The sequence below is a fragment of the Pundamilia nyererei genome, unplaced genomic scaffold (genome assembly GCF_000239375.1).
Source record: "Pundamilia nyererei isolate P.nyererei 1_Seehausen unplaced genomic scaffold, PunNye1.0 scaffold00030, whole genome shotgun sequence".
Classification (NCBI taxonomy): Eukaryota; Metazoa; Chordata; class Actinopteri; order Cichliformes; family Cichlidae; genus Pundamilia; species Pundamilia nyererei.
In genome coordinates, this window is record NW_005187431.1 from 1,354,501 (window position 1) to 1,367,813 (window position 13,313).

At 41.7% G+C, this 13,313-nt stretch overlaps 1 protein-coding gene across 1 annotated transcript; it reads left to right on the forward strand.

Moving 5' to 3' along the window:
* Positions 1 to 1,973: 1,973 nt before the first annotated feature.
* evx1 (even-skipped homeobox 1) lies at positions 1,974 to 4,397 on the forward strand. Its single transcript, XM_005728807.1, has 3 exons — positions 1,974 to 2,337; positions 3,234 to 3,379; positions 3,870 to 4,397. The coding sequence occupies exons 1-3, from the start codon at positions 1,974 to 1,976 to the stop codon at positions 4,395 to 4,397; spliced, it is 1,038 nt and encodes a 345-aa protein (XP_005728864.1).
* Positions 4,398 to 13,313: the final 8,916 nt, after the last annotated feature.

Consider the following 13,313-nt stretch of genomic DNA (forward strand, 5'->3'; position numbering starts at 1 on the left):
AACAATAGATAGATAGATAGATAGATAGATAGATAGATAGATAGATAGATAGATAGATAGATAGATAGATAGATAGATAGATAGATAGATAGAGCAACAAAAAGAAAGAAGAGAGGTGAGGGTTTTTTTTCCAAACAGATGAAAGAGTCGGACGCGAAAGCCAAAGGAATTTCCCTCACTTCTCATCCGTCGCGGGGGGAGGGGTGGCTGCTGCTCGGGGCCTTTTCTCACTTTCGGACAGGCGAGGGCGCACAAGGACAGCGGAGGGTGCTGGAAACCCACAGTATGTCCCTCTCCTCTCTGTGAGACCACATGACACCGCCTATCTGTGACACACGATATGCATCCACATACATGCAGCCACACTCAGCCTCGCAGTTCGAAAATCGCACGTGTGGAGGCACCTCTGTTATAACCACCTGGATAAAGTAGCTCAGTGTGCTCAAAGAGCAATGTGATTAAGGAAGTCATCAGCCTCAGCTCTTTAAAATGTTGCATTTGAAGGTACGTTGATGTTTGAATGTTGTCCCCAAGCTGTAATTGTTTTTAAGTTATAGCACGAATGCCTGATATTTTTGATAGCTGGGAGTTTAGAAACAGTCACACCAGCTTTTAATAAAACTTTATTTGCTGCAACTGTGTTAAATAAATGTTTTGGCCACGTTGGTGCAGTGAAGATGTCTTTACGCCTCAGAGGCAGAGTTCAAATGTGACCACTTCTAAACAGCAGCTACAAGCCCTGTGTGCAGCAGGTTTGCGCTCCCATTATCACCATTCATTGACTTTTTGCTGAAACACTGCACGTCTGGGGAACTGGAAAAACGGCCACTGCCGATATAAGAATCCAAAGAACCCCATGACAGTGTCATGCTTTTGTTTGGATTTCTTTCATTTGGAACAGCAAATGCTTTGCACACATGATCATACAAATTAGCAATGCAAATCACGGTACCACATTTCATAACTTGTTTGGGCATAAAGAATAAAGAGAATGGTTTCGGTTCAACGTTTCCTTTTTTTCATCTCTAATCGGCCTTTATCTAAACCCTGACCGCAAGACCTGACCTTTGGAGACTTTACTTGACTCCACTTAAGATGATGATAACAATCACAAGAGAGAGGGGAAGGTGACGGGGGAGGGAGGGGTGAATAGAATGTAAATACATAATGTAACTTAAATGACTGATATGAGTTTTACGAAATGACTCTGTGTTAATTAGTTATATTTGAGCAAAAGCAAAGCTGAACTTTATTTAATAAGTAGAAAAAAACCCCAAAATATTTGAGCATATTAACTGGCGTTAAAATGGCTTATTGGTAATTTAAATATACTGTAATACAATAAAATACAATAAAAAGCTAAGTCTTAAGCAAACATTATTTTACTACTACTACTATTACTAATAATAATAATAATAATAATAATAATAATAATAATAATAATAATAATAATAATAATGACTTAATGCATATTTCAATATTTCAACACCACAGATACATCACCATGTAAATCCTAAATATGCTGTTTCTTGGTTCTGCTGCCTCTTGTTGTGCCCTCTGACATCCCCCACCCCCATCTCGCCGTTGCCGTTGCTCCTTCTGTTTACCCACAGATTCAGTCAATGAGTGTCGTCATCAGGGGGGACCATCGTGAAGACTGGGTCATTAAGAATGACAGCTCTGAAGAAAGAGAGAGAGGGAGGGAGAGAGAGGGTAAATGGTGATCCCTCCCAGAGCTCCCACTCGGCACTCTGAAGCGGTCTTCTCTCAGGTTCAGACCGGATTGCATCCCCTCTTTTTTTTCCAGAAGCCTCTCCTTCTCTTTTAGGACGCAATCTCCCACCCACCGCCATCCCCGCTGCACGCACACACGCGCACACCCCTCCAACCTGAGATTCATCTCCTTGGTTTTGACGGTTCGCCTCGAAGACGAGGTTTGCTTGTTTTGTTTTTTCTTTTAAGTCGTGCTTGTGATGGAAAGCAGAGAGGAGATGGTGATGCTGGCAGAGGGAGGTCAGCTTGGCAAGAGCGGCTCTAATTTGTCGGAAGCCATCGGGAGCCCCGTGCGAGAACCACCAGGCAAGCCGGGCCACAGAGGTTGTCTGAGTCCAGGAGCTGCACCCTATTCCCGCGACAGGAGCGATCTAGCGGCGGAGGATAGCGCACGGAGAAATATGAGCGCCGACGCAAGGCTGGTTGGCACGTCTACCTCCGGAGAGAGGCACCAGGCTGACCAACATCACAAAGACGGCAGCAGCTCAGACACAGAGTCGGACTTCTATGAGGAAATTGATGTCAGCTGCACGCCTGAAAGCATGGACTACCCAACAGCTAAAGGTAAGCTGTGTGGGTGCATGTTGGATTGTATGCTATTGCAATAAACATATTGGCACTGTAGGGTGGAACAGAAAATCGAATATTTATGCTCAATGAAACAGATCCAGGGTCTGCTTCAGGTTCAAACACTGCAGCTGCAGTCGGTGCTATACCGAATTCTGTCAGCTGATCGGTGTGGCTGCAAACGCTGAGGTGACACCCACAGTGTAACCTGACATTTCCCTCACTGACTTTGACAACGAGTTACTCGTACTGCAAATGGGCTACTTCACCAGGAAAAATTGGAGATTCAAGAAAAAATTCTGTCAATTGGTTTTGGCAGCTGTGAAGGTGCAAGCACCCACTGCTCAGTTTATTGTGAATATCATTCTGTGTGAAATCTTTATGAATAAACATTCATACATGAAACATTTGGAGTAGCAGACCTCAGACTAAACGAATGCTAAAGTAACAAACGAATGAAAACAGTTTACAGTTTAAGTATTGATTATTTTCAACCAAGGGAAATTATTGTTCATATCAAATCAATATATCGTGGAAAATACCTTTAGAAAAAAAATAATAGTAGTGGAAATTGCATCTTAATTTAAAAACTACACCAAATGAGAAGCTAAGCGAGCAGTCAGGATGTCTCTTATTTTTCTAAAAGTCAAACAAATAATGGAGTTAGCCTGCTAGTCTTCAAATGGCAGCGAATGAAATAAATAAAGCGTTTCGATTTGTTTTGGGTCCTGTTTAAATTGTAAATATGTGCGTTTTACACCTGATTGTAATTAAAATATGCTTATTCTCTGTTTTTGGTTCAGGTCGAAATGGGGATTCTCCAAGCCACCCGAACGAGTGCGGTACTGAGCCGAGTAAGAATGTCCCGGGTCAGGGCTCTCTGTCTTACGCAGCAGATCAGATTCGCCGGTACCGAACAGCATTCACGCGAGAGCAGATAGCACGCCTGGAGAAGGAGTTTTACCGGGAAAACTATGTGTCCAGGCCGCGGAGATGCGAACTTGCGGCCGCTTTAAATCTACCCGAAACCACCATCAAAGTAAGATTTCATCTCAGGGAAGTGGGACTGAATTAGGCCTCTTGACCATCAATACTGTGAGCTTGTGTTGATGTATATCAAATCCACGTCAAGTGCAAAATGGTCAGGCTTACGTAAATGACTGCCAGTGGTTTATTTGTGTATGGATAGAAATAATCTCATGAAAAATAATCTCATAGAGTAAAATCAAATTAGTCCATACAGGAAACAAAGCAAAAAAAAAAAAGATTAAGAAGCAGGCACCGCGTTATGTAGCCACAGGTCATATTTATTTATTTACTTGGGTTGGTATTTTTTGATTGGATGCTAGTCAAATGTCACGCAGTCCACAATAAATAAATAAATAAATTACAGTAACAAGTTTATCCAACCCAAATCCAAATATTGTCATGAGTAAAAAAGCCAAACATTATCTACGCATGTGCTTGTGTTGTTTCAAGTCACGGGGGGGATTGTGGTTAATATTTGATCCGCTGTGTCTCCTTCACAGGTGTGGTTTCAGAACCGCAGGATGAAAGACAAACGGCAGCGTCTGGCCATGACTTGGCCTCACCCCGCCGATCCGGCCTTCTACACCTACATGATGAGCCATGCGGCTGCCACGGGGAACCTGCCCTACCCCTTTCCATCGCACCTGCCGCTGCCCTACTACTCTCACCTGGGCGTCGGGGCTGGCTCAGCTCCAGCAGCCGCCCCTTTCTCAACCCCCCTGCGCTCTCTCGATAGTTTCCGGATGCTGTCTCATCCCTACCAGAGGCCCGAGCTCCTGTGCGCCTTCAGACACCCTTCCTTGTACTCAGGTCCCACTCACGGCCTAGGTCCCGGAGGAACTCCGTGCTCCTGCTTGGCGTGTCACTCCAGTCAGTCCAACGCCATCTCAACAAGGCCTTCCGGCTCGGACTTCGCTTGCTCCCCAACAAGCAGGACTGACGCGTTTGTCACTTTCACGCCTTCAGTGCTCAGCAAATCCTCATCTGTGACACTGGACCAGAGGGAAGAAGTGCCCCTGACCAGATAAAAAATAACTCTTGCTCCACATAAGCCTTTAACCACAAGCTTTTTAACCCTAACGTATTATATGATCAGGACTGAAACAGCATGAGGGGTGGGGTAGCCAGTATATAAACAGTGAAAGCCAGTTTATACTTGGGGAGAAGAGAAAGCTCTCCAGCTATAAGACGCGCAAAAGACCTGCTGTTATTGAAATATAAAAATCCCATCGAAGAGCCGGGGACATTGGGCTGAAATAAGACTGCGTAGACAGAAATTCAGATTTGATTTCTACAAGATTATTGTGACTCCTATGAGAGAGAGAGACGGGGAGAGATAAGCGGGGTGGTCCAGAGAAACGTTTAAATCTCCGTGATTGATGACGTTAAGGTCTTGATCATTATTTTATGCGTCCAAAAATCAGCCTACACGTATTGTTAGTTACGCGAGAATGATGCTTTCCATCTCTCTTTTTTAACAAGGGGATTTGTTAAAAGACTGCGGCCGTCTCATTATAGCTAGCTCTCCACACCGGGGCCCTCTCGACGGCCCGGGCCGAAATGTGCAGATGCTAGTAAAATTATTAAGTGATGTATATGTAAGACCGGGTGAATTTTGAGTGTTGAATTAATGATAATGCCAGGAAGGTTTCAGGCAAAAGGTAACAAGGCGCCGAGGGAACGGATTACCACAGCCGGCACGATCTGAAGAGGGGAGGGGAGAGAAAGATCAGAAAGAGGATGGAGAGAGGACAATCAAAAAAGAAAAAAAAAGAAATGAGCATTTTTAAGGCCACCCAACACTCTTTCTTTCTCTGTTTTCTCCCATGACCGTAAAAGAGACAGTGTGATTAAATTATGCCCACGGGCCTTCTTTAAAACCGTTTTTCGCTTTGCACTGTTACACCAGTTTAGCATTTGTGTGGGAATACGGAATAATGTGTGACTGATTTTTTTTCTTCGTTGTTTTACTATTATTATTATTTTATTATAAAACTTTATTTTTGGTTCGCTATTTTTTTTGTTTGTTTGTTTTTGTTTTTTTGTGTTATGACTGGGTTGTCCTTATCGTTTAATTTGCAAATAAATACTGTCAAAGCATCGAAGGCGTGCGGAGTGATCTATACGCGTATTTCGGATCCATTTAAATAGCCAATAACCAATATGTCACTTTAAACTCACGGCAATAGAATAAAACTGATTCAAGCAAATTTTTGTTGTTGTTGTTGTTTTTGCTTTTCTCCCGGTCATATTCTTTGGTTTGGTTTCGTTCAGCTTCAAGCGTATTGAGGGTCTTCTCCATTCACAATTGGTTCAGGTCCGCCAGTCCTACCGCCTCAATAATAACACTAATTTTGTTCTCAAGTGGTAGCTGTCAAAACACCAGAGTGCGCCCCCTCCTATTTCCTGATGGGACCGTTAGATTGACCGTGACAGTTAAGTGGTCCCCGGGCTCCGTTAACGCCACTCATATTTTTTTCTGCGACCACTTAATAGACGCGACAGAATTAGGTGTCTGCAGATATTGGAAATGCAAAGAGATCGATCATTCGGAGAGGAGCGCCAACAATCAGCGGGATCTTAATTGGCCGCATTTGACCGGGCCCGAGCAAATTAAAAGAGTTTTTGGAGCGTAATAGGATTGGCTAAGTGCTGCGGCCCGCGGAGAGACACACAAATCACCCTTTAAAGGGAGTTTTAGGTCGTGGATTAGAAGTCATTGCAGTGATGGGCGAGAAAGTGTGTGGTATTTCAATTGGGCCTCGAAGTAAAAAAAACAAACAACAACAACAACAAACGAAAAACTGGCCAATTGCGTGCTTACATAATCGAACATGAAGATTTTATTTTATTTTATTTTATTTTAAATGCTTCAAATTTAGGTGACATTCCTCGAGCCTTTATTCTGATTATTCCGAAATATGAAGATTTTGGAATTTGAAATATATGAAATATGAAGATTCCTGCCAGTGAAGCCAGACACCAAGAAGAACAATTTAGTTACCAAATATGATTTTAGGTACAGTGTTTTTTGTTTTTGTTTTTTATTAGACTCGTTCTAATCAAACTCTACTGCACCCACAAAAACGGCACCCTTGAGTCCAACCCCGCCCCCCCCCCAACCCACCCTGCTCCCTCCCGCTCACGCGTTTGATTGATGGCCTTATTAACTGGAGTTCTTGTAAGTGTGACCGAGCTGATTAAAATGCATATGTTTGGAATAATACACCGTTTAAGCCTCCCGGGTCGAGGCGAAACCACAAGGCAGATTTATGTAAACTATCAGCCGGTGTCTTTAAGCCTGATGGGGACGCGGGTCACGCAAGAAAATTGCTTTAGTTTGTGCATAATAAAATCGCACCATAAAAATAAAGATGAACGGGGCGGACTAGCGGAATATTCAGAAGGTGTAGTCTCTTTAAAAGGAAAGGGGAAATGGTTTCATGGTGGGTTCTTTTCTCTTTTTTTAACAGTCTGGGAAATTTGGAGCTGACTTTCAACAGGAGCAGCAGCACTACACGGCCATCTAAACCTCGAGTCACACTGTGCCAAAACGACGCATTAAAGTGAGGCAAATTACAACCACATTTACCCAGCCACACATATGGGCTCCCATCTCTTTGCCGGGAAACTATACGGCTGAATCCTCAGTGGCCTAATCCGGCATCAACATGCCATTTAATCGCTGGAATATTTCGTGTGACTGAGCTTCAAGATATGATGGGCTCGTAGATTGCGCACATAACAGCAATTACATCAGCCTTATAAGATCTTATTAGTGCGAATTGGCACAGGTCTCCCCAGCTCCCACAACCAACACAAAGCATTTTGATAGGGGCGGTGTAGTGCAGCTGTCCACCGACAGCAAATTTAAAAAAAAAAAAAAAGGGAGCTGTGGCTGCTGTTACCGCTGTTTAAATTGGATTACATCCTAATTTACAGACCCCTGTCGTAACGCAAGAGGCTGGCGGAGGCGTAGAAGGACCAATCACCAAGTAATGATGATGAATGAGAGATTAATGCGCATACAAGCAAGACAATTTGAGCCTTCATCTGTTTAAATAGGCTTCCAATATCATTTTGAAAACGGAGGTCACGTTAAATCAATCGGGGGACGCGTGAAAGTCATTTTCGGAGGCGTCTTTATCAACATTATTTACGGTGCACCGGAGACAGCTATGTGCAGCAAGAAAATGTGACGGCTGTTGCGTGCTTATGTGACAAAGAAGAGCAAGCAAGACAGAGCATGACGCATCCAGGCTATCAAAAGATGCACTTAAATCTTCATCGTTAGCTGTTCAAATTAAGTGGCGGCTACACCGTTTCTCAGGGCGTCTGCGCAGACCCAAGATAGAATCTGTCCCCTGAGCAATCCAGATAAACTGGGTTGGTTTTGTAGAGTGGTTCTTTGAAGCAATACAGAGCTCAATGTCATAATTTGGAAAGAATTGTGGCTCAGAGCACAACTCAACACAAGTTTACAGCCTTAACGACTCAAGAGATAACAAAAACTCTTATTATCCCTTGTAAATGTCTACTTCCTTAAATATATGATAACTGAAAGTCTTTCGTTTGGGCCCAAAACATCGCGAGTACTAAGCAGATCTTGGAAACCGGTTCAATTAATTCAAACAACAAGGAAAATCTTTTGCAGGCTTCTTATTGTGTTGCAAGCCGAATCAACTTTGTAACTGAAAAGTACCAACCAGCAGACCCATCTACCACAGGGGAGACAAAATATAACGGCAATTATAGTTGCTAAATGAAATTTAAACAAAGGCATGTTGTGTTAAATACTCAAGAGTTACCAAAACTTACACTTAGGTCCATTGTGGTCGACAAAGATGCAATTTGTTTTAGCAGTGGATTTAAAATCACACAACCAAAATGTGATTGAAGCGCAAACTTCCAGTCTTAAGTCAAGACTCAAAGGTTTTGTTTTTTGTTTTTTTAACAAAACAGAAAATCTGGCATAACCGTTTAGAAATTACAGCAATTTTTATGCACAGCCTCGCATTTTCAGAGGTTTAAAAACAATTGGACAATTGATTGACAAGCAGTTTTATGGTCACGTGACCTCTCGTCTACTTTTTCGTTCAGACATACTAGATGAAGTTGAGTCAAAGCGTTTACTTTATATTTACTTATAGCTTTTCACTGTCATTTTAAATATGCTGTCCAAAGAGGTGTCAGCCTAAGTGTGTAATGTTAGTGAAACGAGGATGTTATAGTTGTATGCACTGGGAAAACCCACCGAAAAGCCCAACTCTTCAAGAAAAGCATGGATCCTGCTAGCCTGTAATCTTCTGTGTGCAATGACAAGAAACATAATGATATAACAATGCTGACCCATGCAGCATGTTAAAGATGGTGACAACAAACGTGTGTCTTCTAACCAATTCTGTACATAAAATATGCCCTCTTGCAAAACACACACACAAACAAATGCTAAATTTAAGGACTAAAACAAAATAACTGAGCCATCATCTTTTTCTCCATCTGATCTACAGCTCTGAGTGTCTAAGGGATAGTCACTGATTATGACATTACATTGCACATGATTGGATGAATAGTGTCCACGAGGTACTGAACAGGCATATGGTGAAAATAAGAAGCAAAACTACAGTAAGAAGTCTACTGTAAGTTTTGAGTGCAGCAATCTATCCCTGAGGCAGAAGTACTGGGAAGACAAGCCTGATGACAACGATTGGTGAGGTAAATTGTAAATATGTTGCTGAAAGGTTTCATTATCCACTGCATAGAGTATAAAAAAGGTTTAGAGTGGGTACAGGTTTGTCATCTTCTATTAAACAGCTGTTGTGGTGAACTCAGTCTCTTAGAGGTAACAATATTGGGATCCATGTTTCATTTTTATCATCATTAGAGCTTCTGGTTCTGGAAGGGTTTCAGACTGGGATGGAAGATACAAGGATGCCTTTGACTGTCCATTTAAAAAACGTCACTACAGCTGATTTACAACTGTATATACCCTTGAATCGTGGAAATCACTGTTCCATAAGAAGGCTCAATGAGTGCATTTTGGTCATAAAAACTGGACTTCCTGCAGTTTCTTACAGTTAAATGAGTCCAAACCAGAGGTCATGTTGTTTGGCCTTCCACTAAAGGTTAAAGGATAACATGGACTTTTTAACTCCTTTAATTAAAACACAAGTTAAGAACAGTGGGATAATCTTTGACACAAATTTGAAATTTCATAGACAAATAGATTAAGTGGTTAACAGCAGTGACTTCCAGCTCAGAACAATCTCCAGATGAAAAACAATAAATAAGTAAAAATTAAGGTTCTGGAAAGGGTCATGCATACCTCTGATATATCTAAATACTTTTGGAACGTGCTGTATACCACAGTTGGCCAGTCATCTCCTGCCTATTTCAAATTAGTCCAAAATGCTGCAGCCAGATTACTGACCAGGACAAAAAAGAAAGCCCACATTACTCTAGCGTTAGCAGTTTTTCACTGCCTCCCTGTGGATTTGGATTAGAGGATCTGGTTAAAGTGACACTGCTTGTGTTTAGTCTTAAAGGGGTTTTGCACCTGCATATGTGGTAGATATGCTCCATCCATACCCTCTGAAGATCATTAAGGTCTGCTTCTCAATCACTCCGCTTATTTCAAAAACAGTTTGCGCCTTTGCTGTTGTTGCACTAAAGCTCTGGAATAACCTCCCAAATGACCTCAGACAAGGATCAAGTGTGACTGTTTCCAAACCTAAGCTGAGGACTTACCTCTCCAGTCAAACTGTTGGAAACTGTTGTTTTCGAGAACTGTGATTGGAGGGCTGGCTACAGTTGGGTTATTTCAAATTAAAACTGTGAATGTGTGTAGCGTCATTATTTCTTTAAAGAACCTGTTCCATTTTACTTTTGTGTAAAGGACTTTGGTTTTAAATGTGCTATAGGACTAGATTTTACTTACTTAAAATGCAGATTGTCAAAAGGTTTGAATTTTGGCTTGTTGCCGTTCACATAAGCTGCACCCATTCAGTAGTTTTGCATTTAATCTCAATGAAAAGAAAAATTATCTGCAGGATTCAGGCTATTACATTTTTCAAGATGTGGAGAAGCTAGAGTTGATTACATGTGGCAGAACTGTTTGGACAAAAAACATGAAGTATTGCAGTCTATATAAGAAAACTGTTTTGCATATATACAATGTACAAGGTACAGTAACAAAGAGTATGCAGGTGTTGTACGACACGCTCAGTGGTTTGGTTGTGTTAGCAAAGTGAATTGTTTTTCCACTTTTTATGTTTGTTTCTTCAGAACACAACCTGGCGATATTTATAATTCACTCCACAGGCAGTCCAGTCCGATCTAATCCAGGCACAAAAATGAATTGTGCTTTCTCTTTCGTTACTCTGCATCAATTGAGACAAAGCAGCAGAGACTGATGTTACTGCTGCAATAAATTTCACAAGGAAAACAGATTTACCCTTGATTGTAGACATGAGTGGACATGGTTAGTGTTTTGATAGAGGAACAGAAAAGTCTTTATAAGAGAAAAGTGGGAAAAAGAAGATATCTGAATTTCAATGCTGACCAGAGCACAAACAGTAAATATGAGGACAGAGAGAGCATGCACGAGAGCAGGAAATTTAAATAAATAAAGCCCACAAAAAATACTGTTTTACATTCAGTAGCTGTAATGAAGGCAGCAGCAGCACAACATCATCCAAAATCATCCAAATATCCAACTTTATTTGGTTTTACTTTCTATCAGCGGTGATTGATTCATTTTAGAATTCAGCCCCGTAGGGAAATCTGAACTACTGACGTAACCAGTAGATCATCCGCTCTTATTCCTGTCTTGTAGTGATTTGGATACTTAATGGAAAAGACTGAATCTGCTCTCTTTACAGAATTGCTGGCAGCCATATAAACTGAGGCATTTGTGTACTTCATACTAACGTAATATGAGAGATTTTTATCAAATCAAAAGTCTTTGCCTTTGGAGGGCACAATAAATGTTTGATAGAGTTGTGCAATGATAAAAAAGGAAGGAAAAGCCAGGAAAAGCATTCTGCCTTGAAATAATTCTGTTACAAAGGTGCCGTCCCATCTTGATAAGTGTACTCAGCACAGTTTGTTTTCCCAGGCTGCACCCAGTTTACATCCTGTCATGTGTAGTCTAGTGTCCTCCTGCACTGATCCATAAGAAAATCCTTTTTTTTGCTGACAGAAATCATGACTCCTTACTTTTTTAATAACACTTCCTATGCACTGATGGTGGAAAAAAAATTGCTGTATTTGTCTACGTGTTTATGGGCCACCTGTGCAGAGAAAGTGTATTTTCTTCAGACATAAAAATCGAATATACGACCTGTTCATAAACAGGTAATAATAATAATAAACTTGTTGTACACACACGCATGACCTGGAGTGTTTTTGTGTGTTTGTGTGTTTGTCTTTCTTTACACCACAGGCCTAGTTAGAAATGCAGAAAATACTGAAGACCTACTCCACAACTCCTCTGATGCAGATTACAATTCTCTCTTCAAGTCCAAGTAATAGCCACATAATGGCCAAGTGTCATTTTATTGATGGTGCTGGTAGAAGCACTAGGGTCTCCCAGGAGCCCCACTGTGACGATGATTATCAGCTTATTAAATTTCTTTTGATTGTTCGGCTTCTTTCCCCATGAGATTTTTGTGTTTTGTGGAGCCGCTCACAGAGTGCACCGCATTGTGCGATATTGTTTAAAATGATTTAATAAGCACTTTGTTTTACGATGGAGTGTTATTATTTTACGAGCCTCTCGGCAGCCAATAGCTTTGCACATCAGTCCAACTCTCTCCGCACCTCGCATTAGTTTACTGCACGCTGGCTGCTTTACTGCTCGGCAGTGGCGGTGACTAAAGGCGACAGGAAAAGTTGTTCCCCCTCTTTCCCAGAGAAACGAACCAACTCCAGTGACAGGGATAAGGGGAAAGAGTGTTCCCACAGTCGCACTGGGCTTGGATCACTCAAAATGGTTAACTTAGTCTCTTACAGTGGGAATGTTGTGCAGCTGAGGATCGTTTGATGTTTTGTGCATAATAAGAACAATATATATCAGTGTGATGTTGGCCTCCATGGATGCTGTTGCGCAGTAGGTACACAGTGTGCCTGCTTGTGAGTGCCTGTCACTTGGTGTGTGTGCCTGTGATAGAGTATCTCATTGCTGCAGTGATGTATCCTCATTATGCCCCTGTCCCATGACCGTCACACCCAGTCTACTGGGTCTCTCATGGGTGGGTGGGGGGGGGGGGGGGGGGGTGATTGGGAAATCTGGGCTTCCCCTTCTGTCCACGTCGCCATCTCCCAATCCTCTGACCTTCTGAGTCAACACACGAAAACCCCAAACCTACACTGACTGTGAAGTGCTGAGTCGTGCTGTCCTCTCACTGCTGCTGCTGACCTGTGGTTTGCTGATGTCAACTCAACTTAAAAAGGTTCGCTTCTGAAAGTGCTGCAGGCTATAGACTCAAGTGTAATGACATCAAAATAATGATAAAATTACTGGGCAGACTTCACTCTTTTAACATACAGCCATCAAATGGATATTTAGGAGACATTATTATAAGATTTCTTTTTTATATTTGTTGTAAAATGAGACAGCGCAAAATCAAAACTTAATCTGAAGACAGACCAACCAACCAGCTTTTTACACTAACATTAGGTTTGCTATTTAGCTACACCGTATAGACAAAAATACTTTGTGACTCCTCTTAATCAATGAATTCAGGTGTTTTCGGTCTGTTTGCCTCATGTGTATAAAATCAAGCACCTAGCCATGCAGGATGCCACAACTGCAACAAGCCAGTTTGTGAAATTTCTTCCCTTCATAATCACCTGTAAGTGACATTATTGCAAAGTGGAAGCATTTACAGTTTTTCTCAGTCGCTTTGGTGCGTTTCTCAGATCAGAATTGAAATTCTCATAAC

Bases quoted from the DNA above. Each gene is read 5' to 3' on its own strand.
- evx1 (XM_005728807.1), top strand. From the start codon at position 1,974: ATGGAAAGCAGAGAGGAGATGGTGATGCTGGCAGAGGGAGGTCAGCTT. The intron at 2,338-3,233 runs GTAAGCTGTGTG...TGTCTTACGCAG, and splicing joins GGACTACCCAACAGCTAAAG to CAGATCAGATTCGCCGGTAC. The intron at 3,380-3,869 runs GTAAGATTTCAT...TCTCCTTCACAG, and splicing joins TACCCGAAACCACCATCAAA to GTGTGGTTTCAGAACCGCAG.